Genomic DNA, 27,856 nt, shown 5'->3' on the forward strand with positions numbered 1-27,856 from the left:
AGCACAAGACGCTCCTAGTGGTCTTTTAAAAGGAGCATTTCCGAGGAAAATATTTATTATATTTAAATTATAGATTTCTTTATATAAAACAAGAATCTAAGTCATCGTTATTGGTTGTAATATATCTAGGCATATTATTTTCAATTTAAACCAATATTCCAAATATTTTTCAGGAAGGAAATATCTCAAATTTATCTACAAACTGGATATATTTTGACGAGCTGCTTACAATCAAATGATTAAATACACAAATGTCTTTTTACATAAAATTTGACTTTGGTTCAAAGGATGCCACAGTCTGTCAGAAAAATCTTATTGTGAGCGCTGGCCAGGTGACCGATGGCATCATGAATCTTTGACAGGAACTGCATTCCCTTGCGCACCTTGCCGAAGGCGATCCTGCGACCATTTAGCGTCGACAACGGCTTAAAGCTGATGGTGAAGTTTACCGCCGAACAGGCAGTGGCACGAACGTAGCGACTGGGGAACGAAAGGATGCCAGCATCCACGCCATGGTTCAAGGTCTCGAAATCGTGCTCGATATTGGTTAGCCCCCTGTTCCGTTCCGAGTCCATTTCAATCTTGCCCTCCAGCCAAATGGGCGACAAGGCTCGAGTGAAGGCGATGGATTGGGTACAGTTGCGCGTGCAGACCCGCATGAATTCCAGCACCACCTGCGGACAGGCCTCGGTAAAGAGCTGGATGCAGAGTCGACCCTGGAGGCGGCAATCCGGCACCTCAATGTCCAAATAGATCTGCGGGCGCAGCAGCTTGCACAAGACACCCACATCGCATTGATCCATTAGATTTTCGTAGCGATGGAGGACATGCATCGGAATCTCGTAGGTAAAGGATCCCTCGGACTTCTTTGACTTTGCCGCCATCGTATCGAAGAGCTCTCCGCCCTTGTGAAACTTCTTGTTGTTCTCCAGCTGCCGCTGCTCCTTGTTTCGGGCCACTGTCGCATTGCGCCACCTGCCCTCCGCCAGGCGTTCTGGCGACTTGGTGAAGGTGCGCAGCGTATTGTTGCTCTTCTTGTACAGAGCGGTCAGCATCTCCATGTAGGACAGCTCCATGCCATTCCCCTCAATCTTGATCTTTGGCGGGGGCAGGTAGGTGTTTACCTTGCCCTTGACTTGGCTCATTCGCTCTCGGTGCTGGCGGTACAAGGCCCGCTGTTCGTTCGTCACCAGATTGGAGCGACTCCTGGACAGGGAATGCTTGCCTATGGCCACCGGGATCAGGCGCTGATGGTGACGGTAATTGCTCATCAGAGCCTGCTTATTGATGTTAAAGGTGTGCTTCTGGGTGGTGTCTGCCACCTGGCCATCGAATGCCACCAGGTGGGGATTTGGGTTGTTATAAACGGGATTGGTCATTGTGTAGGGACCGCGTTTTACAGCCGCCACGTACGGAGTCATCGAGCTGGGCACCTGGGGAATAATCCCCGTATCCCTAGCACCGCGCGTCGCATCGCCTCGGATAAACATGGTCTTTTGGAAATCTTTGGATATACTTGAATTTGAAGCTGCTAAGGCAGTGTTTGCGGAGTGACTTGTTGGTTGAATAATATATAAATATCGGACTGTGAGATTTGAGAAATAGATATGTGAATGAAAAAGCCAGGATGACCTAGATGGGTTGTTGGTAGATAGATACTACCCACCGAACTTTGGGGCTTACAAAAACTACTAAGGTTTTAACAAAGATTGGGTATTAAGTATGAAAAGAGCTCTTAATAGTCTTAAAGGTAAATTTCAAAGGAGAGTTACATAAATTAGCTTTGAAAAGTAACTTAAAGCTAACCTTGACTTTAATGACTTTTGTTTTGTGATATCCACTAACTAAGCAAACGAATAATAAGTAATAATAATTAGACATCACAAACATCAATAAATAAGGAATCCATATCAACTTCCCCACTCTGGCAGTAATTCCAACCATCCTAATTATCCCTGCTAATGCTAATTTCATTAACTTCAACATAAAAACTGCTGCCTAACATAATAAAATTCATGGAATGTGCGGCTTCATATTCTTTGATGTGGAAAACAAAATGAAATTGTGCAATTCGCATCAATTATTTAGCCGGTATATATATATATATATATATATATATATTATGGAGTGCATATTGCACTGTCTCCATCAAGTATAAATTCAATTTAATTAATTTCAACAAATTTCAACGAAATAAACACTGCGGTGGTCGTCTCATAATGCAAACTTGTGTTCGCGTAATTAGTGATTTAATTAAAATCTGCAAGTATGCATGCCATTAAAATGGAAATATTTCCACTATTTTTTATGTTCTAATTCACAGCTAGTTATCTCTTTACATGAGTTTTTCATTGCGATTTACTGCTTTTTAAATGCTGCATTTGTTGGTTGCTCATTTGTACTTTTTTTTTAACTTTTCTGGGCCTATTTGTGTTTTGCCATTTAGCGATTTCCACACAATTGACATTTTAAAGTCTAGTGAACCATTCGAAAAATGGACAATTAGTGGTCATAACACTCGAATAATTGCGTCACATGGTCTGAATAATTGGCGGAACATCAAAACCATTCATGGAATTCGACGTTGTGTAAATATAAATAGGGTATACACTTTTTGCTTTAAGCCTTTTACCAATTTACATGTGCTTTTGTAATTCTATTTTTTTGCATTATAAACTATGTTAAATTGAAACTTTTTCATCAAATTAAGCCACATTAATTCAATTAGGGTACAATAATAATAATACATTTTAATCTATGTGCTCTTTTTATTATTCCTTGATTTACTTTTGTTCAAATCGGATTAAGAAGCATCAACAACACATGGTGCCCATATAGTAGAAACCGATAGCGGAATAAAAAACCTATGCGAATTGCATTAATTGATTGTTAATATGGTAGGGATTTCGCGGTCACAATTAAATGATTAATGCGGTTGGGTGCGGCGGGTGGCCATGGCAGGGCATGAATTAAAGATAAATCGACCATGACAGTGCCATATAAATATACATACGCAAGCTGTATGTGCAGTCATAATAATCTGATGCATTAATGTGCTCTCCACTCAGCCGATTATGGGGCCATCAACTGAAGGACATCCCCCAGTCGGGGCCAGAGTGTCATTAGGGCAACGCTCTTATCGCTCAACAATCAACGTCAGCGTGGAGACAACGGGTGTCAGAGGATGACGGGCTCCCCCTGGCCCTAGACATTGAACCACTTAAGCGTTTTTTGTTCTCAAGTGTCACTCCCACGGCTGCCTCACCGCAACCATCTCGGTATCCTCTATATCCTTCATATCCTTGCCTTGCCATATCATCAACCACTCTGCCCATCCATCTCCACTTTCACCTCCACGTGTTTTGTACATTCTCTAGTGCCTTCGCATCTGGCATTCATATTTGGTATTCATATTTCAGGGTACATCTTAAAAATGTGTCAACAATAAACCCACACACAGTCAGACCAGACAACACCCATTGCAAACAAGTGACTGCAATTTGATCAAATACGTATGCGTTGCATCCAGGCTATTTTATTTATTTACCCCATCACCGCACCAGCTCTATCCGGCTCTCGTTCCTGCCATGTGGCAAATATCTCGCCCGGAATGCCTGACATCTTCAATACACCACCGCACTGCGGATGTCCAGAGTGGAATGTGTAGCTTACGGATGGGTGTCTGGACTCCGGATATATATTTGCAATAACCCGATGGGACAAGAAGCGATCATTTAAAGTACTTGAATGGGCTTAAAATGGATCAATTGGGAGTAATATTATTTTAAAAATTTGTTTTGGAAAAGGGAAGTTTGTATTCCCTTGCAGGTAACAATTAAAATATATCATAACTAAGCGAAAAATGCAATAATTTCGATTCGGAAAGCAGTTTTGTGTTAGTTTTTATTAATTAAAAAAACTGCATACCAAATTTAAAATTTTAGGAAATCAAAATTTTTGGCCATTTTTGCTAATTTTAATGATGTAACCCCTTATAAAATTTTGCAAAAATGGTCAAAAAATCGATTTCTTCCGGACATATCTAGAAAGATTCCCCTGTTGATGCTGATCAAGAATATATATACTTTATAGGGTCGGAAACGTCTCCTTCACTGCGTTGCAAACTTCTGACTGAAATTATACTACCCTGCAAGGGTATAAATATAGAGAATTTTATTTTTATTGCAAATATTTTCCATAGTAAAGTCAATTATGATTTAGTCTGCCTTGTAGAATATATATCTTTTAAAATTCATTCATTTTTCCTTTATAAATTCCGAAGCACCTCTTATCCACTCAATGAATCTATGAAAACTATTTATTAAATTAGGCAAACATTTTGCAAGGAATATAGTACCTCAAGAAAGAAATACAACTTTAAGAAAACTCTCAAGAAAAAGTAAAGTCTGCATCTTTGTAAATTCTGGAGTGCCTTTCATCCACACAATATATGTAGCCACGAATCTGACCTTGTATGCACGCCCGCATATCGCCCTATTATTTTCGTTGCTATTTTTTTTTATGGACGAAAACAAAAGCCGGAGCCGTTAGTTAAGAGCATAATGGATCATAAATGCTTTGGCTGCGAAAATGTGATTTTATTCTGTCTGCTCCGACGCGTCGCCCGCCGCCGCCTCCATTATTCCGACCAGCATATAGCATATAGAATCCAGCATCTGGCTTATGGAACCTGTCTTATTGCTCCCAGCTTATGTACGTATAAGTATGGCTCTGTGTCCCGGGCACAAGTGTGTGTATTTTTATGACATTCTGTTTTTTCTCAGCTCATGGTCGGGAGCACTTTGTGTTTGTCATATTTTCTATCCGCCGAGAGATGTCAGGGGAAAACGGGACACGAGCTGGATTGGAAGGAGGTTTTGTGGCCAAAATCATGTAAATGGAATATGTGAGTATTTAAGCTGAGATTTGGCTAGGGATAAGCCATGACTTGGCCAGAGGTTTACCATTAAGGCATTAAGAAAAATTATAAAAAGAAACACCAGGCTTTTCTTCATTAAAATTTGGAAGGGGACATTTTCCAAGCCAGTGTTTAAGTGAGAGATTAGGTTTGCCGCGCCGTCTATTTCCTTCCAATCCATTTAATCAGCTCTAATTAGCCCGTTGCCTGCTCATTTCTGGCTTAAATGCCATCAATTTTGGGACCATGTAGCCAAGTCCGACAGTCGTTGAGAGCGTCTGAATTGGTTAAGCCCTAAAGCCATCAGTTAATTAATGCCATTAATGTCTTAGCAGTAGCTCTCGAAACCAGTAATTAACCGAGTTGACAGATCAAGTTTGTCCCGGGGGACGAGGGTATAAAGGATTATATCAGTTAGCAAGCGGGCTTAATTAACAATAAGCCAAGGTGTTAATAGCTCGACGACAAACAGCAGCAAACCCAAAAGTTAGATCCTGCACCTGCTCGATGCTCGCCCCAAAAATGTCGCCCGAAAAATATTTAATCTAATTCGGCGACAAACACGGAGGAACTGAACTGAACCGAACCGTACCATGGCCAGGTGGGCGGGTCGTCCTCACACATTAAAAAACCATTTCAAAGGTTTAGGTTTTTGGGGCTTAGGCCTCGTCCTGTCCTCCATCTCATTTTGAGCCCACAAAGTTGAGCACCTTTTCGGGGCTCAGAAAGCAGGCAAAGCCAAAAAGGTAAGCAAGGAGACGTTGTCGTGCCAAAGATGAAGATGCCCGGATACAATTTTAAGTATCCATGTAATCCTTAAACAATTTATTAGCCAAGGGAGCTTACGAATAGAAAAAGCCAATTAGGTTAATGTGTCGAAAGAGACTCGAGACTGTTCTTGAGTCATTGCAAAAGCCTTTACCCTTAATTAAATATCCTGCTTGTTTTGTGATGTCTTAAAGTTAAGGCAACTCGCAAGGACAGCAGTGATTTGAAGACGTTTACTGCATCCTTGGCTAACCCTGAATTTGCAGATGAACACGATCTCTATGTGTGAGTCTGAAAGGTGAGGGATTGAGGCCTAAGCAATGGCACAACCAGAATTCCCAGCGTCAATTAAATGTTCTGAAAGGAACGGCAAACTCCATCGGTTTGGTTTGCAACTCCTAAAGCCAAACCATTTAAAGGCGGACATCTGGGGAATGCAAACACGTGAGGGTACAATTTGGGGCCAACATGCAAATATGCAGGGTCCTCCTCCTGATTCTCATCCTGCTCCTGGCAGGGGGCAAAAACACGAGTGTTCCTGAGACACTCACAAAGGGCCCTGGCACGCTCTCTCCGTAAAGCGGACTCAGAGGCGTTCGAGGCTCCCACAGAGTTGGCTCTGAAAAGCCATTTATCAAGACATTGCATAACAATGGCGCCCTGTGCAAGCCATAAAGGATATTCAAAACGAGTTAAGCTTTATGATTTGAACACGTGTTAACAACACATAAAAGCAGGCAACGAGTTGGCCAAAGGCAAAAACCGGAGCCACGACCAGAATGGGAATCCGGAGAACTAACCTAACCCTGAATTGTGCGATGGATTCACTGGGGCAGCAGTAATTGAATCGTCCTCCGCTTCCCAGAGACTCCACTCCACACTCACTGTTAAAGTTTAAAAGTGTAAAATAAATAAATGCTCTTCCGGCGGCTTCTAGGGCAGACGAGGAACTCGGAGCCCTGATAATTTATACGGGAGCCTCACAACAAACATAATAACTTTTGAATGGATGAAAATATTGCCGTAGGGCATGCGCCTGAATGCAGCTCACAAATTGCACGGATCATAAATTAAAATCAAAAGCCAACAACCAAGGCAAATGGCAAAAAAAAAGTGCTAACTTTACTCAGGAAAACGATGGGCGGAAGCTTGTTGTTTAACTTTTAAATATAGATATCGTGAGATTAGGAAACTTTTCAGGGTTATTTAGTATGATTTAAGGTTTTATTTTAAGAGTAATATATATTGTTAAATAGGTAATTATATAATGTGGTATTAAGGAAACTTTTAACTGGATATTTGTTTCTATTTAGTAAGAATTATAATTTAAAACAATGATTGTTCTTTACTGTAGATATAAATAATAGAAAGAATACAAGAATATTATACCAAACACTTCTATATCCTTAAATATATTTATTTAATGCTTCCCCTACTTATTTTAATGACAGTTTTTCACATTTTTCGTTGTCCTTTTTTTCATTATTTTTTTTAAGTTTCCCATAATATGTCACCGTCAATAATGGCGGCTCGGCAACTTCCGTTTCACATTCCACTATTAAAGACGAACACCATTTCCCTCAGCCTGTTGCTCACATCCGCAGGAAAATAATATACCCAGATGGCTAACGAGTACCGGGTAGAAAGAACAGACACCATCACACCACACTTACACACATGGCGAAAAGTCAAGTGCATGCAGGAGCGGCTGGAATGAAAAGCTTGGGGGAAAAGCCAAGTAAAAAGGGAAGGAGACTGCCACAAAGCAGCTGTAAAATAGTTTTAATATCCGCTGGCAAGCTTCATTGTGTTTGTTGCCTCGTGTTTCTTCTCTGTGCTTCACCTTTCTCTCATTTCTTAAGCTCTGCCAGTTGGGGGCTTTTCTTGGGCTTTCCTCCTCCTCCGCCTCTGTCCCCCGTTTTTGTCACCTGCTTTCCTTGGGCGTGCTTATACACACATGTGTGTGTAGTTGCTGTTTTTATTGTGGCAACTGCTGTGTGATTGCACATTCATAACATTTCCTATCAGCCCCACAGCCTTTGAATGAGATGCTGCGCACTGCACACAGGCCCTTTGAATTGGAGCTCATTTTTTCCCCATTTGGCTTGCGGAAATTTGAACCACTGCAAATCAAAGTGCAGAGAGTGTCTGTCACTAAATAAACTTTGATTTATTTATACACACACTTTGCACTCGACACGCCTTCCGGCTGAGAGTTTTTCCGGCTTTCTTGCCATTCGGTGAAATGTCCTCCAAGTCACAGCAAATATTTTGTGTCTCTGACGTCCTTGTCATCAACTTAGGACTCGCCAAGTTTCCCGGAACGTATTTTCCCGGGCATCCTAGCCAAGCTGCGGAAAATCACAATGGTCGCACGGCCGCAATTTGCTGGCAGTTACCCCTGGCCAGCCAGACAATTAAGTGGGCACATTTTCATACGTGCCGCGGCCGACATGGCGATGTGCCGCACGCAAAACTAATGATGTGGCCCATGGAGGTCCTCAAAGAGGCCGCAAAATATGCGCCAATGATTCGAGGATGAATAAACATGGCTTTATAATGCAGTTTATTTACAGGAGAGTATTTATTTGGATGGTAAATATATGAAAGGTTATGAAAAATGTATTTTATCAGAGTTATGTATCTTTAAGCCTCTTAAAAACAAGCTCTTTACCTTACTTTATTTCAAAATTAATATTTCTTTGTTAAAAAGATTTCTTTCTATGAAATACAAAGTTTTTTTTATACATTTAATATCAAAATTAAATCCCAAATGCTCGCTGAGCTGCAAAGAAGCTTTCTCAAACTAATTCTCTGCCATAGAGCTGGAAAAAAACTTGTTGCCTGCATGGAAAATCTGCATAAATCCCCCTTAACGATGCAACATCACGTGACAATATGAGCAAAGCGAAGATTCAGCATCCTGAAAGTGGCAACAGTAGATGGAAAATTGTTGCAGTTGCAAAAGGTCGTTGAGTGACTTGGTAACCCCTTCTACTCTCACCCCTTCTTGCCAGGTGAGCTAGCTGATACTTAACTTACAATGCTTACACGTTTGCCTTACACTGCATATAGATTGGAAATAGCTGCGAGAGTTTGGGCACACAAAGCCACCTGTTGAAGTCTTGATTTAGCCTTAAAGGCAGGTAAATGAATTATCGCTTAGCGCCGACACATCCATCGGGTTTTTTTTTCGGATTTTCCGTGTGGCTGCTCGAACTCTTTGAACCACGAAATGTTCCTGGCATGCCTTCGTCCTTTGGTTTGAATTTGTTTGCTTACCTACTTTTTATTTGACTTATTTTTGATACATTTTTCATCTTTTGTGCACGTACACTTAACTCCCGCCGGGTTAGGAGCAATAAAGTCACGTAGAAATACTTACTGAGATGAACTTACGATTCTTGCTGGGCTCTGGCTAACAGAAGCCCAGTTTTTGCACCTAAAATATAAGTATTTTTTTATACCCTTCTTCAGGGATTTATAATTTCCCAAATATAGAGATTTTTTCTTACATATAAAATGTTTCTTTTAAATTTTACGCTCTGTAATGAAATGTGATTGAGAGTAGTTTATAAGCAAACAAAACAAACCAATTATTTTGCTACATTTAGTTTAAACTTTCATTCAAATTTCAGTACACTTTTCGCAAACTCCACAATCGATTTTCCACCCCGGATTATTGCTTTTCAACTCGAACTCCAAGTGCTGCACACAAGCCAAAGCCAAGCCAAGCCAAGCACTTGGCTTAAATCAAATTGCGAAGCAAAAATACAATTTCAGCAAATAGTCAGGAGACTGAAGAACGACGAGGAGAGAGACTCCAGCAAATCTAATGAAGAGGGCATGTGCCTTGGCAATCGGGATGCTCACCGCACCCAGCTCGCACTGATTGACTTCGCAGGCGAATGGCTGCTGTGCAATGGAATAGTAGTAAGTAGTATTTGCAGGAGCAAAGTTAAATAACTGCGAGACTGGGAAACAGAGAACTTTCAGATATTAGACTCAGATGGCACGACCACAAAACGCGAACTGAGCAGCGCATAAATCCCCGGTTGTGATTGATAAAAGTATGCAAACTTTGTTCTACTCATCAGTGATACTTTATGGCTATTCGTTAAACTGAAGTTTTCTTTACGCTATTTTTCCAGCACTCAGGAATACAGAGAAAACATAAAAACCAGACTTAAATTCCACATTTTCCTTTAAATATTTAATAAAACTAGAAAACATTTTTCTTTTAGAATTAAACCTTTTTTAGGATTTGTTTTTCTTTCCCCAAAGATCTCAAATTTTAATATTTAATGAAAATCTATCCAACTGTTTTGTGCCAAAGTGTAAAAATTGTTTTTCAAAACATTTCCACCGACGCTTCCACAAATCCAGTTGCTAAATGGAGAAAAATTCTTTATTTTTCTGCTCGTTTGTTTGCCACACGCAGCTTAAAAATATTTTTATGCTCTGCAGATAAATAAAATGTTGTAATATTCCTGGCGAGGTCAGGCCAAATATAAATATCCAGCTGGCATATAAGCATACTATGTACGGTGCCATGTATGCAGGCATTTTTTGGAGGCATGAAGCGAGAGTCGAGTGCCGTTTAAATGCAAACATTTTAAGGACGTTTTTGGCTTACTACGGAAACTGGTGTGCCTGGACGTGTATCCTGTGTGTGTGTGTGAGTGTTTTTGTTGTCGATGTTGCAACTGCTGTTATTGTTGTTCCAGTCGCCGCCACCTGTCGCCCGAGGAACTGGTTGCCTGAAATTTTAGCTCCGGCTTTATCCACATCCGCGTCCTCATCTCGGGTGCTTAAATGCGCGCACACGGCGTATGAGTAATCCACATGACGTGTACGTATTTCGCGTACGCGTTCAGCGGCATCTTTTTTCTGAAAGCGCAGCTGCCGCCGCAAGTTTGTGCCAAGTAAATTAAATTTTAACTGTGAGTTTAGCTTAAATGGAAAGTTTCCGATCCCCAGAGCAGCGGCGGCAGCAGGAGGAGACGGAGACGGAGCGTCTAAGGCGCCCCCACCTTTCTTAGTTTAGTGGGTCTTAATTAAAACGCGAAACTTGCTCTTCATGTGTTTTTGTGCGCCTCTTGATGCTTAATTAAAATACTTATACGACATGTTGTACATGGCTGCGATGTGGAGTGTGTCAACAGCTGCCAGCTGCCATCGTCCAGGTGTCTGTCCCACCTGAATGGAGTCCCTGCTCTCTTCCACCTGCTCTTTTCTATCCCCTTAAGCTGATTCTTGACAAAAAAAAAGTGCGCAATCCACGCTAATTTGCCATTCCCTGCGAGGTGACACCATTAGCTGGCTTTGCCGGGCTTTTCCTAAAAGATGAGCGCTACTTTACAAAAGTCATCATATGTGGCAGCGAGACGGGAAAATCTCTTTCCCTTTTAACTTGTTCTTTTTCCTATTTATGTTTACCGTCGAGTTGAGTTTCCTTTTGGTTTTCCCCCCTTTGAAAATGGCTTAAAGGCTATCATATCAGGGCAATAAATTTCGACTTTAAATGCCATTTCCATATCAGTAAATTCCCAAGTTCAAAATCTTTTTAATCCCCTGAGATATTTTAATTAAAAGTCGTTAGTCTTTTGGCCAGGAATTTTGAGGCACATTGCGTTCAAGTTGGCGCTTGAAATGAATTATGTTAACAACCATCCGGTGTGCGTGAGTGTGTGCCCGAGTGGCGGTGAAATTTCTGCGCCCAAATGCTATAACCGCATTTTTCGTTCATTTCAACGTTTTGCGGGTGTCGCGACTGCGGCTGGCGTTTTATGGCATTTCTTTGTACAGATTTTACGGCTTGCGGATGCCGCATTGACGATGACAGACAAGTGACTGATCCCCACGCTGCGAAGGAAATGCTATATGGCATAGGACATGTAAGATATGCTCCTGCTCCTGCTCTTACTTTTGCTCCTTGTCTTGTGCTCCTTGCCTTGCTCCTCAGACTAATGAGCGGATGTGGCCCGAAAGCTGGCGGATTAAGCCCCGAATTTGTTGTTGACGTCGTCGTCTGGCTTAAATGAGTTTACGCGATTTCTGCCTTTCTGGCCTGAACTAAAACCGGGAGGATATGCCAAGGGAAAATACCATTTTCAAATATTAACATAATTTTTTAATAACAAGAGACAAGAGCTGTGAAGATAAGCATGCAGTTTGATTAATGATTCAAAAATAATTTCAATAATTAAGCAATCAATTAAATGAAAGCTTTCTTTATATAAATTAAAGAGAACTTTAACTAAATACTACTCCTTTAACCAATTAAATTTCAACCTTTTAAAGCAATTTCTCAGTGTGCCACAAAAGCTGCGTTATGACCTTGATTAAATACCCCTATTTATGAGTGGCTTAATCGTCGCCTAACAAGTCTTCGCCATCGCAAAGTTCAAACCGCAAAAACAAGGGTTTTCGTGGGTTAAATGTCACTGCCTTCGATCACACTCATAAGCGAAAATTCTTTAGGGATTTCGACCCCCCAACGCCGCCCTGCGGTTACGCACTCGCTTTGAGTGACAATGTCTTGTTAGCCAAATTGGATTTAGCGCGGTTAGCTTAAAGCGTGTATATATTTATTTATACGAGCTTCAGTATGCATATAGTATGTTTTTTTGTTGCGACAAGAAAACTTGGAAAAGGGTTATCAGCACGCAATCAGAAGGCACTCCGATCCCGAACAGAGGACCTAGTACTTCGGCATCGCCCTGCGGTTTGTTTTCGCCCCCTAGTCCCTGGCCCTATGCTTCGACTTCTGCTCCTGACGTTTATTATATTGCATTATTCCAGCATTTGTATTGGTATTTATGCGCGTGCTTCTTGTGGCGGCATTTTTATTTTATATTTTGTGGGCATCCTCTTTATGGCATTCGAGAGTGGGTGTGTGAGGGTGTGCTAATTTGAAATGTGGTCGCTTGACTTTTTTATGTGTTTTGTATGTCACCAGCACACGTAGGACAAAATATATCTATTAAGGATGAATATCGAGATGAAAAGAAATATTGCTTTATGACACAACATTGTTTTCTTTCCTTTAATAGAGCTGGTATTTTCATTAACAACCGAAATTAAGGAATAAGTTTTAAATATTTACAAAAAAGTGTCCATTAACGTGCTTAATTTAATAGAAGATACAATGTAGCGTCATAATACTTTGATATTACCCAATTTCAAGTTGCCAAATGTCAGGAAAAAAATTGTAAAATATTTATATTGATACAATATTAATATAAAAACATAAAGAGACATTTTAAAAGCATAACGAAACCTCTTGCCATCCCTAATATGTATGCATGTCGCCGGATTTTCCGATTTATTTTAATGTGTTTTTATTCTTCACCAATGCGGCATGCTTTTGGCAACACATGCAGACGCCTGTCTATTTATGAATTATTTATTGATAACAAGTACAAATAACAAGAAAATGGGGTGAAAAAAAAACGAAACAAAAAATACGGGGTAGACGACAGACAGTAAAGTTTTGCTCTTGCTTTGACAGCGACCCGAAACTTGTGTCGAATTATCCATTCAAATTGGCAGCGAAAAGTTTCCTTCGAGAAGAACTTTCCCAGTCCGAAAGCCACTTAGCCAGCGAAAAGTCTGCAACAGAATTTGTCACAAGTCGGCTGATAAGTATGCAATGCAGTGCCTAAAGTGGCAAAAGGGTGGCCAAGACATCCTAAATATATTAAGCTAAATTCAATAAGAACCGTAATGAAGCCCGAAATAAGGCAATCAATATGCATGGCCAGTTGTAATTTACAGCTAGACCCGTTGACAAAATTCCTAAAAAACACAACTCATGGGGAATTTATTTATTTCGATTTACATATTAAACATATTTAAATGACGAAGACACACTCACGCGCCGTAGGTGTTCCGTTCAGGAAATAAATGGCAACATTATGCGGTAGATATGCCGCCAATATTCTGCGGCTTCTGGCATTAAGCTGCGAAAGGAAATCTGATTGGTAAAGGGGACGCACGAGATAAACGTAGACAAACAGGCCAAAAGCTCGCGGCTTGTGGCGGCGTTAAGGCACTTAAATATACACATACATTATACATTATACATATACATCTATATAAAACATATATATTAAAAAAGACGAAGGGCAAACAGCCGAAAAAAAGGGCAAGGCATAAAAACGACAAGTAAATGCCACTACAATGTGAAAAAATGAAGATGAATGCGAAAATATTGCGTATCCGCCGCGTTGGCATCGAATCCACACTGCGGGTGGCAGCCCTACTGTTTGGCTTTGGCATTTGCGGTGACAACCCTCGACACGCCCATCATCACACCCCACTTTATTGCCCTTAAATCCGATTTCAATACTTAAATCCTGTGGCACGCAAGTGCGAAGTTAAGTTGTGAAAAACTTCTGTCATTTCACTCAAGAATCAATCCCGAATTTATTTTGTTTGTTTGCGCTGAGATTAGGATCGCAAATAAATTATAATATATACTAAAATTGATGGAATCAAATGTTAAATCATATATGTATAAGCTGCCCCAAGATATATACTGCACAAATGCAATCAATGTGCCTCGAACTTTATTCAGACTTTGCGCCGGCTAATGGAATTTTTTGATAGCATAAAAACGAGCGAGGAAGGCATTAAAGTGTGAAAAAAAATACTCCATAAGTATGAGAAACTGCTGAATAAAATGTGAAAATAAATCAGCACCAAACTTAAGTGAAAGAGGACAACAAATTGGAGAAAAAATAATATTAACTCACAGAATACATACAACTGATTTCATTCAATACTTTGACGTCGTCTGGATTCTTTGCTTATTATAAAATACAAAAAATAAAGAAACCGAACAAAGGATTCGGACAGATAATATCCTTAAAGTAGAAGTAAGGGACACTAAGGCTGTGAAACAAGAGATAAACAAAGCAAATACCAAATCGCTTAAGCGAGAAACCAGAAGCGAGGACGATAAGGTGACGGGATGTAACAGAAGCGAAAAGAAATAAAAAAAAAAGGAAAGGAGAGAAAACGTTGAGACAGTAATCCAAAATAGCCATCACCGTTGAGCTTGTTGCGGGTAGGTTCCAAGCCGAATTTTGCGACTAAAAGTTCATTTTTGGGTTTTGTTTGAGCTGTTTTAGGGACATTGAAAATCCCACAAAATGGCTTTGCGGTATGAAAACGGACTCAACGCCACTTTAAAGGGATTTCTCAGCTGATTTTTATTTAATTTAATGCCGGGACCAAAAAAATATATAACCATACATACGAATTGACAAATTAAATATGCTTTAGCGGAAATTGATTCAACCGAAAAAGTTCATTGAAAAATGATTGAGAACAAATGGTTTTATTTTAATGGTTTCCATAGACTGCATACGTTTTCAAAGCCTTTATTTTTAAATCCATAATCTTTTTTACTCAATTTTTTCAAAAATTAAAAATTGTATTCCTCTTCTTGTTTTTATACTAACTCTTTTAAAATTTATAATTTTTCTAAATTGGGAAAAATAATAAAAATCACAAAAAATTTTCTATAAATATTTAATATTAAATCAGCTTTGTTAAAGCTTTATTTTATTTTTTCTTTTACCAATTGACTTTAAAAATGTTTTTTTTTTTTACAAAAATGTTTGCCTTTGCCCTTGTCAAGGACCAATCAATAAATCATTTCCGCTGCCGCTAATTAAAGCGGATTTCCCTGCCCTTCACAATTTTATCAAAAAAACATAAAAAAGAGCGAAAAAAGTAATTCAAATAAAAATCCTATTAAGCTAACAAATCGCCGTGGGCGTCAATATGCGAATAAATGGCTCGGAACAAGTATGAAATATGGAATCATAAAAGTTAAAGTGTCTTCAAAAAGAAGTGAGGCCGGGTGTCCCAAGTGCCTTAAAGTGTATTACATTTCTCATTCTTTTCCTGTGCTCTTTGTTTCTCAGCTTTCCACTCCGTCATCTATTCCGGCACTGCAGAATCCATTTCCCCCGATTCTCGGGGGGATTCCCTTTCTCGACGCTAAGGCGACTTATGCACGACAGAGGAGAGGAATTACACGGCCCGGTGATGTGGGCCTTGGCTTGAGACTTGAGACCTCAGACTATATACACACAAATTATGATAAGCACTTAAGTATAATAGGCCATGGAGCAGCAATCAATGCGGGATCCGGGTTTCAAGTTGAAGCACCAGCTCCCCAATGACTTTTGAGCGAATGAAAGTCCGGCGGACCGTTTGCCAAGTGCATGGTCAGCTCCGGTTTTCCCTACAATAAACAAAATCACTTAGACGGCTGTCGACAATTTTGCTTGCCAAGTTTTTGGCCCGAAATAAAATTTACAAAAATAATAGAAAAGTCTAACCGAATAACGTGCCAAATAGTTGTTTTACCACCTCACCCCCAACCACTTCCAGTCTCTTTCCCTTTTCATAAAGTTGCATATATACATATATGTATACTTTATATATTATTTGGAAGCAAAATGGTGAAAGCCAAAGAAAACAGCACAGCAAAGCCAGCCGGAAAATGCCTTGAAATGTGTCATAGACATACTTTGTAAATGGAAAAACTGAAAACTCCGGCCAAGTCCAAATAAATTATGGCAAACAAAAAAATTAGTTCGGGGCAGCCCACAGGCAACCCCAGAGATATACAAAAACGAATAACAATTTAGGAAGAATATCTATATATATGTATATATACTATATATATTGTATGTATACCCCGAAAGGTCATTGAATTTGACTAACTACCAAGCGTTGTCGGCTTCATTAGGATTTTATTTGCCAAAAAATAAGTATTCTCGGGTACAAACTGAAATGAAAATGATTTGGTTTCAGCATTAGCACCATGTCTGTGGAAGGACTCCCAGAGAGTAAAATTGCAGGACTTAAACTGCAGTCATTGGCTGATAAACTCTAAGCGATAAAGGACCTGGAACAACGTTGCTAAAACATTTGTCTGCCCAATTGAACCAGCGCCCAAAGACAAACAGAAACCTGCCAGCTCGATTTTGCGGTGTCCCCAGCTGTTCCCTTGGCAATGGAGCTCTAAATCCATACCATTGGACTTTATTCTCTATTCCCTTGGACACAAAGCGACGGATGAATGGAGGACTACGGCCAAACAAGATGCAGAAGGCGCTTATTATTGTTTGCCATTGAAGCATCACACGGGCCTCAAACTCCCCCCGCCATGCCACGGTTCGCCTCGCCGCTCTGAAACCCAAAAACATCGACATCGACATGGTCGTGGACGTGAACCACTCCGGCATCTACCACAGCGGAAATCAAAACAATAGAGGCCAACCCCGAAAACTGTGCAAAATGACCGATGAAACAGGAGGCTGTGAAGTGGGGAATTGGGGAATGGGGGAAGGGGGGAAGGGGAGCGGATCCGGAAGCGTGCCAGCCAAAGTTCCACTTCAAAGTGCAAGTGGTAAGTGGAGAATGAAACTATTTCCACAGCATTTGCACTGGAAAAAACGTTAAAGTAAATTAGTTAAAGAAATTAGTTTAAAATAAACACAAAAAGAGAGGTTTAAAATAACTAATAAAAAAAAAACACAAGTTCTACATATTAAAACCCTTAATATTTTATATTTATAAATTGACCTAAATTAAACCCAAATAAACCTTAAAGACTTAGGTTTAGCTTCAAAAAAATAGTTTAAATTTGTTAATTGGAACGCTTAAGCTCAAAACTATATTTTTAAAGCTCTTCTCTATAGTTTGCTTCTATTTTATAGCTCTTAGCTCCTTTTTTCGTGTGTTTAATCATCCATTCAAACGTACTTTAAGCGATGCTTAAATTGGGAAAATGCACAACTGGGAGTGCTGAAACTTTTGGCTGATTACGTACTAATTACCTATGGGATATCAACTTGAGACGAACTTTTATTTCAGCTCCCCAAGCAGCCGGGCAGCTGGGTAGCTTGTGACATTGCGTATACGCCGGGTGGTCCACGCACAGCGGAAATACAAGCACGTCGCATAACGAAGCAATTAAAAGGAGAAAGTATGCAAATATCAACTGACCAAAAAGGAGCAAAAAGCAGTGAATTAATGTGGCGTCAAATTGAATGACAAGCCGCTGCCAAAAGGTAGAAATGAAAATGAAAAAAAAAATAAAATAAAATAAAAACGAAGGCGCAATGGAATTAAAGATGCTGATGGCGACGATGAGTGAGGCGGCAAAAGAAATGGAACGACAATTTCATTTCAAAAATGCAAGATGCCGTGATGATGCTGATAAAAATGAAGTGGATTCCTCCCGGAATTATAAACAGCTGTAAGAAGAAGGATCCACGGCAGGAGTCTGGCAAGAAATGTGCCGATGCAGGCAGGCAGACAGTCGTTTTCCTTTGGATCCCTGGCAAGGGACTGGACACGGGCAGACAGGTTGGTGGCCAACGGAGAAAAGGGGGAAGATGGACCTGTGTCACGTTTCAGTTAGTCAAATGAAATGAAGAGGTGGCGGCAGGACATTGCTGCGGGCTGGCTGGCTGATGGAACGGAATTACATAAAGTCCTGGCACAACTGAGTGTTTCCTAGTAAAGACCCTGATCCATTTAAAACTCTTCAAAGGGTTTCCAATGTCCCTCGCCTAGAGTCCACAAACAATGCACAAGCAAGGAAACGTTTTAATTGAATATTCCAGAGGCAATTTTAAGGAAAAAAGCGAGTAGTTCTAAAGCAAATATACATAAATAATTGGCAGTGTCCATTGTTTCGATTTGTTTTTTTCGTCTGCTGTCTCGGTCTCAATTATATTAGAAAGTTGTGAGCACAATTTGATTTCGGGCAGTCATGAATTTTATTTTGTAAATGTTTCATTTATTGCTCAATATTGCCACGAGGGCAGGACAGACAGAGAGAAATAATAAATAAAACAAAATAAATGCTTCGTTAGAAGCTTTTGTGTGCCCTGGATAATTTAATATTTTCTTTGACACTCGAAATCCAAACAGTTCCTTGGGCCATAAATGAATGCTTTGTCATGATTTCTTTCATTACAGACCGACACCAAATGACAAACCACACACAGGGAATGGCAAAGTCAACGGACGACTGCACACACAGATACATATGTACATCCAGTCGAGGCGAGTTTAATGAGAGTAGAGTCTGCCCTCCTATACCCACATATATCCAGATATCCAGATATCCATATATCCAGCCATCAACTACTATATCCAGATCCTGTCTGTGTGTGTGCAAATTATTATCCCAGCCGCATATGTACATATATAGATATACGACGTTCGAGTGTTGATTTACATTTTTGATTTATTTTATTTATTTAAGCTCGTGCCTTTTGCCTTGTGCGTCGTCGGCGTTGTCGTCTAGGCCACAGAAATGGCAGAGGCAACAAAACGGACCAAAAACCAGCTAGCAAAAATATTGCTGCCCATAATTTTCATGGTCTCATTCGTATATTTTCGTATTTTTTTTTCCTTTCGACTTTCTGTGGATTTATCGCAGATTTTCTTCTTTACGTAAGTGTTTTGTTTCTTTCCTTTCTTTCTTTTTCTTTTTTTTGCTGGTGTCCTAGAATACAAACGGATTCAAGCCACTTGAAGGGAATTATCGTCGGCAGATCTGGGCAAATATTTCAATGGCTTACAGACTCTTACAAATACTCCGAATGCCCCGAGGTTCAAATTACAAGCCAACCATCCTTTTTGAGGTGAATGCATTTCAGTTTATATTGGATACATGTTTTCCATTAATCAGACATCCTTTAAGATGCTTATCTGACCTAAGAAACTCAATCATTCGTTAATTTCGCACGAGATGACGCAGTGCATCAGTGTTAAATGGGCCGTTGGACGTAAATTATATTCAAGAGTCTGTAAAATTTATTACCAGTAAAATTTGTGTTTACTGACCGGGCGGTAATTATTTTATTTGCCCTGCGGCGGTGGATGTTTTCGACCAGATGTATTGTTGTTGTTTCAAGACAGGAGTTCCGCAGACGATGGACTGTGTAGCCGAGATAGGAAAATAAACAAGGGAAGGACTCGACCTCGATTTAAACAACGTTGATCTCAGCCAGACTTTACTGTAGTTCGACCAAGTGCTTTGTGTATTTTTCATAATTATGTGTGCATATTACTCATGAGCAGCCAAGAGCAAACAAGGACAATGCCAGATGCCGGGGCAAAGACGCAAGCGTAGGTGGAGGCGGAGTCCGAGTCTGGTGGCGGAGAGGCAACAGTAACTAGGCAAACATTTGCCGTATATTACGGCTAATTTAATTGACTTGCCAAGCTTGCTGTTGGCCATGTGTGTTGTGCTACGTGTGGCTTTGTCCGCATTTATATGGACCAACTCCGATACCTCAGGTTTCTCCCTCCAAACTGGTCGGGTCTCTTTGATGTTTTGGCCGACAGGGAGGGGAGAATGCCGGTATTGACATTTCGAGGAAATATTTCAAAAATACCAGACGGCCAGAGTCTGTGCAGGCCAAGCGAACATTATTGGTTAAAGGTTATGGCTGGAAGCACAAGGCATCTGCCAATATTAATTGCAATTGTTGGGGAATTCCAAAAACGGAAAATGGTTCATAAAGGTTTACCCAAAAATGAATTGAATGTGTTGAGGAAATTCAAGAAAATTAAGTTCTATAGAATCTGAAAATTATAGAAAATCTGTGACATTTATTAGAGAATTAAAAACATTGTTTTTCCAAAACTCCACTAAGTAAGTCTAAAAATATCTTGTTGTACAGCAAAACCCCCTTATGATTTCCTAGCCAAAGAAGGTGAAAGATCAAAAATGGCTCCATGAAGTGTCCTGATTGCATACCCTTTCATCCGGAATGAAATGCGTACGTCTTTGGCAAATGCCACTCACAGATAACTAAGGGCATTCTCCGCGACCAGGACGACCAGGACGACATGTTCAATTTCTGGTGCAAATGTTTTGCAGAATGTGTGAGAGCATGGAATGTCTCCTTGTGTGCCTTGCCGTTGCCCCCCAGCATGCTTTATATTCACTTAATTATAGATGCGACACGCACATTCTCGGGTATTGTAATGTGTCCCTACCCAAAACTGTGAGCATATTTATGCGCCTGGGAGAGCCAGCGGATGCGGATACGTATGGATGCCAAATGTGGGTTCGACCCTTTGGGACTCCTTTTGGGGGAGCTCCTCGTGTCCATTTCATAATGGGGACACGAAGCTGCAATAAAGTAGCAATTACCACAAGTTTAACACATTTTGGCAAAGGTACATGCAAATGTCCAACAAAGGACCACAGAGAGAGAAGCTGAGAAGCTGTCAGATCTTTGGAAATTTCTGTTTTTGGTTGGCTTTGGCTTAATGGCAATTAGGTTTTGGCCAGTTGCAAGCAAACATAATTGGACAAGAGGAACATTTGAAATCAAATGGCATTTATGATGGAAATAGGAAATTTACTAATGGGAGGAAGTAATCTAAAAAGGACCTTTAAAACATGAAACTGTCTAACTTATCATAACTACTAAGATGATAAATATATTCTCTCCAGGCTAAGCTTAAACTTCAATTTATGTGTACAATTATCACTTAGTTATGTATTGTTATAAAAAAATATTTTTAGTTCAATTTTATGGTTGAAATTTAATATGAGAACCCTTTATATTCCATTTCAATTTACCTAAATTCAATATTAATCAAAGAAATATATTTCTTGCCACAGTGAAACTTGATCCGAAATGTTATTTTCTCTTTCTTCACTTAATACACAACATTTCTTTATCTATCCGCACAATGCCAATCAGTTTTGACGAAGAGCAAACTGTGTTTTCCCCATTTTTTTGTGTTGTATTTTTCAAAGGGAAACCTGAGAAAAATTCGGAATTTTTCCCGGAAATTGAACTGCATCTGCTGCACTTACCATTCACATCACACGTTCAATCTGTTCACTTTGCTCGCGTACACGTAGTTAACCAAACAAGGATCGAAAGGCTGCAAAAAGTTCGAAACTATTTTTTACCGCGACCTCCACGCTGGGCTAGGCCGTACAAAAAAATATATGAAACCGCGGCTTAACTAAATTTCGTTGTCAAAACTTCAATTGTTGCGGGGGGCCAGCAGTACGAAAAGTTGGGGCCAAAACATTTTGACAGGCAGCCGCCCAGCCCGGGCCGAAAAGAAAAACTTGTGTGTACGGAAAATGCCAACGTGTGAGGCAACCCGAATCGGCCGAGTTTCAGTTACGAGGGCGCACTTAACTATCACGGCAAACTTTGCAGCACTTAACAACACTTGAGCGAAACTTTTGCCAACTCCAGCCGCATAGACTACGGCCAGCTAGTTCGGCAATGCGTTAGAGCCCTTAACTGTGGCTAATTCGTGGTCATTGGTCGTCGTCGTTCAGCCTGCATACGAGTATTTTTTTGGCGTCTTCTCTCTCAGTTAACCCCGCGTTAGGACGAGCCCGAGTGCGCCGAGTGAGCCGTGCTTGCAACCGCCTCGTCGAAGGAATCACCGCAAACTGTCTGAACTTAGCCAAGTCCCCAGACAGCAGACTGTTGGCTCGGTCCAGTCCTTGGCATCAGCAGCAGCAGCAGCATCCTCCTCGGTCCTGAGTCTTCGGCCAGGAAACATCGCCTGGTTTTATGAATGGTGCGATGTTTTGGGGAACTTTGTGGCAATGGAACAGCACCCGCGCATGCCCACAGGGCGTATGCAAGATTTATGACAGTTGCGCGCCCCGAAAGACATCGAACACGTGGCGGAGCACCAACAAGTGTGATAAGCGTGATAACGCCCGAACGCAAATTCAACTGTGATTTCTTTTTTTCTGTTTTTGGTTTGTTTTTGGCAGCCCTCGGTCTGTGTGTGTGTCTAAGGTCAGGGACGATGACCGCAGGCAGCGGCGACAAAAAGTGACAGAATGTGTGCCATAGAGAGGGAATAAGATTGAGCTTTGATGAATGTACATTTAATTTGTATGGGGAATTAATAAATAATTCTTCAGATATTATAATATTAACTGGATATACAAATAATGATCCAACTTTTATAATTTCATTGTTTTTAACTTGCCTTTAGTATAATAAATGCCATTTAAAATGCATCATTTTCATTAGAATTTTATATTTAATACATTTAATTCGTTTTAAAGCTCTCCATTTTGTGATTAAACTTTCCTTAGGCACTGTTTTATGTAGAAAAGCTTTTTCCCAGCTATCAGCCAAATAACTCAATTAGTTTAACACTTCAGTTATCTAGATTTTTCAGTTATCACTCGTCTAGGGTTGTCCAGTTATCAGGCGCACTTCAATATATTCATTCAGAAAGAATAATGCCGTAAGCAGATAAGTTCCGGAGCATTATAGTATTTTCCCTATCCGGCATCGACTGTTTATTCAATTATGCAAGAGTTCGCACTCGGTTGATGTTAATTAATTAGCTGGCACACCGGTCTTGCGATGACTAAGTTGGCTGGGCATATGGGGCTATCCGGGCATCTCATCAATCCGACAAGTTTGCGGTGTGCTTAGGAGAGACCTGGGGAGTTGGATGCACTTCGGGGTGTGGCTGTCTCATTATAATGCGCATTATTAACTGACGGCTACTGTCACGCCTGAGTGGGCAAAGCGACCGACTTTGAGGGAAGCCGCCAGAACAGACGGCCAGAAAACCGCCAATCAATTCGCCGAGGCATGTGCATCCTGCTGCTGTCAAGGACTTTTAAGGACTTAAAGCTTTAAGATGCTGCAACCGGAAGTGACCCACCCTCTATTTGCATGCCAATCGGGAGCATCTTGTCTGCTGCAGTCACTGCATTTTCCGCATTTGCCCCCGAAACAAATTCAGGAACTCTTTAAGCCATTTCGCTTGCCTTTTGGCCGTTTTCTGTCTGTAATTTCATGTTAATATATGCATGCAGCTGAACTCCCGCCAACTTTCGGAGGTGGCACCCGCACAGACACCCACACGCACACAATGCAAATGGCGCAACAGGGCGTGGCTCTGGTCCCCCAAAAATATTGCAAGAATAATAAAATGCTGCTGCAGCGGGGAGTTCACTTAAAAAGGCCAACTAGTTTGCAGAGCGATTTGAAAGCAGCACGGGGTAAAATTAAAGTGCATACATGGGTATGAACTTGGCTTAAATTGCTGTCGAGAATGTGCATTTTATAGTATAAAGTTTATACACTTTAATTTTTAAGATTATTGTTACATTTTAAGGCATATGGCATATACATATTAATGGTGCAACAGCTACCTCTTCCAAGAAAACTCTCCCTCTTAATTAATAATTTTATCAAAGAATTAAATCAAAAAACAATTTCTTCTAGTGTATAAAACCCCACACGGAGCTATTCCCGACCTAGCCATGGTTTAATCACTCACCTGGTGCAGGGTTCCTGGAACTCTTTGTTACCATGTCGCTGGAAAAAATACGGAAGTCACTCCCATTTGGAACGGAAATTAAAAATATGTGCTCTGCGGAGATTAGGTGAGCCCATCATAACAAACATCAGCTGATGTTTCCACCCCATAGTGTTCAGTACCAAGAATTTTTGACTAATCTGGCTTCACAGTTTTGGATAAACTTTGGACTCTTTATTCGTCGGATTTCCGATTAAGTGCGAAATTGATATGATAAAACGTTTGCCCCAAGGCGATATAAAAAGACAATGGCAGTGGCAATAGAAGCTCATAAGCGAATTCAAACTGGACTAGCAGAATGCCGACCAAGGCAATTTTCCCCACCTTCTACAATAAGGAGACAAAGATCTGGAGCGGCGTGCCCCGGGCCACTCTCTACGATCCAAACACCTCCGTCGGCCAGGTCATCTTCAACTCGCTGAAATGTTGGCCCACCAATGTGATTCAGGTAGGTGCCGCTGGAGTAACCTCCCAAGGAGAGAAACCACAGGGTCTGATGAGCTCGATTATATAAAAGTAGATCAACGACGACGATGGAACCGTGCTGACCAACGCCGACATGCTGGCCTATGCCACCCGCATTGCCCTGTACTTCAAGAGCGAGGGTCTGACCCAAGAGGATAAGGTGGGCATTGTCGCCAACTCCAACACCTATGTGATTCCACTTGCCACCGCCTGCTTTTTCCAAGCCACACCCTTCCATGCCGTCAACTACTCCCGAGAGCCGGCCATCATCAAGGGCCTGTACTCGGTGACCAAGCCCAAGATTATGTTCATCGATGGTGCGGACTATGAAAAGATCAAGGAGATCACACAGGAGTGGGCGCCCAAGATTATAACGCTGACGGGTAGCGTGGAGGGAGTGACAAGCATCGAGGATCTGGTGAAACCCCATCCCGCCGAGAAGATTTATGCGTGAGTTTTATGCAATTTTTATGTAATAATTATTATATTTAACTGATTAATCTAATCCCCTTTAGACCCGCTGCCTTGGCCAAAACTGGAGACCAAATCGCTGTGGTTCTGTGCTCATCCGGAACCTCTGGACTGCCCAAGGCCGTGGCTCTCTCCCACCGCCACGTGGCTTCGACCAACTCGTGAGTTTTGGATATGACAGTTTCTCTTTCGACTCTAAACCAAATATTCTTTTCCCCAGACTATGCATCAGCACCGATGTACTATACACCAGTGCCACCATTGACTGGATGACTGGATTTTCGATTACCATCATGAATCTCATCTGCGGTTTCACCCGCATCCTGTCCAGCAAGCCCTTCAGCGCAGAGACTGCCATCAACATAGTGACCAAGTACAAGGTTTCTTGCATAGCCATGGCTCCCTGGCAGGCATACGAAATGTACACAAGTCCCTTGGCTACTCCCGAACGCCTGGAGAGTCTGAATATTTCCTTCGTGATCGGTGGCTGGATATCTCTGGCTTTGCTCCGTCGTGCCCAGGAGCTGATGCCCAATTGTTACATTATGTTCTCGTATGGAACCACGGAAACAGGTGTGGTGACCATCAACTGCGATCAGTCGTTGGAGTGTTCGGTGGGTCGCCTGGCCCCTGGTATGAGGGTCAAAATCCTGGACGAGAACGGACAGCAACTGGATGTGAATCAAACCGGAGAGGTGCTCATCGACATTGGCCTCAAGTGGGAGGGTTATCTGGCGAATCCAGAGGACACAGCAGCCACTCTCCAGAACGGCTGGATCAATCTGGGAGATTTGGGTTACTTTGACGAGGACAACAATCTGTATCTGGTGGACCGCAAGAAGGATCTGCTGAAGTACAAGTCCAAGCACTACTGGCCCAACGAGATTGAACAGGTGATCGCCGAGCTGCCGGAGGTGAAGCATGTCTGCGTCGTCGGAGTCCGGGATGAGCGATATGGCGACGCTGCCGGAGCTTTGATCATCAAGAAGGAAGGTGCTGATATCAGTGCCGAGAAGATCAGTGAGCATGTGGCCCAGAAGCTGGTGGTGGAGTACAAGCACTTGAATGCCGGCGTCATCTTTGTGGACGAGTTCCCCAAGAATGCCAACGGCAAGGTCATGCGAAGTTTGGCACGCCAAGTGTTCGAGGAAACCAAGAAATAAATTATCAAGAAAAGAGCCCCACCTTTAATAATTAATAATATTTAATAATTTTACATTTGAATTATCTGTCCTGAGCTCAGAAAACTATAGTCTTGGCCACAAGGTTGATGTTTGCTATACCGTTATACGGTGTTAATTAAAAATTGAATTTGATAATAGTCAAATAATTGTGTTTTATTTTACATTTATTTATTGGTAAATTAGTTAATAAGGTTTTTTTTCAGTTAATAACTATGATGGTACTTTGTTTAGAAATGTATTTACATATCTACAACTATTTTTAGATACGCAACAATAAAGTTTTGATGAGTCTACAGGTTTTTAATTAAATCGAAATACTTTTAGCTTGGATAAGATAAAACCTATATTACATATTAAAAGTTAGATAACGAAGTTTAAAGTAACAAAACAAGATCAGCGAGTAAAGAGATAAGAACGAGCCAATTTGGTATATATTTTTTTATAAATATTATTTTATTTATTATTAATTAGGTAAATTAAATATGTTTAGATGACAATAGCACTAAAACAATAAATTGGAACCAAATAAAGACCTATTATTACCGATCACTCCCTTCAAATGAAATAAAATTGTTGTTTAATGGAGTACCAGTACTTGAAATGGGTATTTTTACAGCATTTCCGGTTTCAACAGTCCGCATAATGGACAATTTCCGTGCGAAAATGGCCAGCACTTGATCCCTGTTTGTATATATGAATACCTTTTGTCATGGCAAATGCCGCTGCGCCAAATGCAACAATTTACGGTTATGAAAATGAAAATGAAAATGTCGGGCAGTCCAATGTTGCAATAATTTACCTTCCGGTCGATAGCGGCATTTTGTGTTTCCGGTGGTGTTCAACGCTATCGCAACCGCTGTTTCCGCCGCTGCACATTGGCAATCTGCTCGATTTGGCCAAGGGTTATGCGCAACTCGGATGACCGGACAAAATTTCCCAGAGCCCTAGTTTTTGGTCAAGCAAATTCAATGTTTCACGTCCTGTTTCGTTTCTCAGTTTGGGAGTAGAGTGGAAGTGGGCGGCTAGAGGCTGACTGGAAACTGGAGTATCCTGCTAGTCCTTTGCTGTTTCGTAGCTATGCTATTGCCCACACATTCAGCCGTCCTCTTCACTGCATTCTTGGCCGGCCGTCGTCGCCATCGTAAATTATTCAAATTTCAAGTCGTAAATAAACGCGCATAAACATAAACACAATCGTTGTGCTGAGCTGAAGGCCTGCTGCTGCCATTGAACACGCCCACAGGACATCTTTCCAGTTTGGTTGGGGATCCGAGAGGCGCCTCCATGAACTCTATGGCAGATTGTTCAAATCGCTGGCTTCCTTCTTGACTTTGCAGCTTGCTGGCAGGAATCTATTACATTATTCTATGTTGGCAGCAACTGATACTCAAGTTACAGGGATACACCCAGAAAAATTTCAAGTTTTATATGGAAATCTCTAGGTTTTGTTAAATATGTATTTGTTTATTTAATTACTTCTTTTTTTCTAATATCCTACATTAAAAATGTCACCAGTAAACTCATTAAAACTATCGCCTCTGATTGTCTTAAATTGTTTAAATTGTGATTGACATTTCCCTAACGCACGAGGTGGTTTTCGGGCTTAGTTTGCTCACAGACACCAGGACAGCCGTCGTATCCAATCTCCATCCTACCCTGAATA

General features: G+C 41.0%; 2 protein-coding genes and 1 long non-coding RNA gene across 3 annotated transcripts; 2 read left to right on the top strand and 1 right to left on the bottom strand.

The window, feature by feature from the left end:
* Positions 1-190: 190 nt before the first annotated feature.
* LOC108070773 (uncharacterized) lies at positions 191-1,626 on the bottom strand. Its single transcript, XM_017161372.3, has one exon. The coding sequence runs from the start codon at positions 1,488-1,490 to the stop codon at positions 282-284; it is 1,209 nt and encodes a 402-aa protein (XP_017016861.1). The 5' UTR covers positions 1,491-1,626; the 3' UTR covers positions 191-281.
* A 17,078-nt stretch (positions 1,627-18,704) lies between these two features.
* LOC138928146 (uncharacterized) lies at positions 18,705-19,374 on the top strand. The gene is made up of 3 exons (XR_011444625.1): positions 18,705-18,923; positions 18,990-19,180; positions 19,237-19,374. It is a non-coding gene; the product is annotated as an uncharacterized lncRNA (long non-coding RNA).
* A 4,997-nt stretch (positions 19,375-24,371) lies between these two features.
* LOC108070751 (uncharacterized) lies at positions 24,372-26,199 on the top strand. Its single transcript, XM_017161348.2, has 4 exons — positions 24,372-24,521; positions 24,594-24,988; positions 25,054-25,170; positions 25,230-26,199. Exons 1-4 carry the CDS (start codon positions 24,372-24,374, stop codon positions 26,170-26,172), a joined length of 1,605 nt encoding a protein of 534 aa, XP_017016837.1. The 3' UTR covers positions 26,173-26,199.
* Positions 26,200-27,856: the final 1,657 nt, after the last annotated feature.

Source organism: Drosophila kikkawai, chromosome 2R (genome assembly GCF_030179895.1).
Source record: "Drosophila kikkawai strain 14028-0561.14 chromosome 2R, DkikHiC1v2, whole genome shotgun sequence".
Taxonomy (NCBI): Eukaryota; Metazoa; Arthropoda; class Insecta; order Diptera; family Drosophilidae; genus Drosophila; species Drosophila kikkawai.

Excerpts from the sequence above, each read along its gene's own strand:
- LOC108070773 (XM_017161372.3), bottom strand. The coding sequence starts at position 1,490 with ATGTTTATCCGAGGCGATGCGACGCGCGGTGCTAGGGATACGGGGATT.
- LOC108070751 (XM_017161348.2), top strand. The coding sequence starts at position 24,372 with ATGCCGACCAAGGCAATTTTCCCCACCTTCTACAATAAGGAGACAAAG. Across the intron at positions 24,522-24,593 it reads GGCCCACCAATGTGATTCAG|ATCAACGACGACGATGGAAC; the intron begins GTAGGTGCCGCT and ends ATATAAAAGTAG. Across the intron at positions 24,989-25,053 it reads CCCGCCGAGAAGATTTATGC|ACCCGCTGCCTTGGCCAAAA; the intron begins GTGAGTTTTATG and ends AATCCCCTTTAG.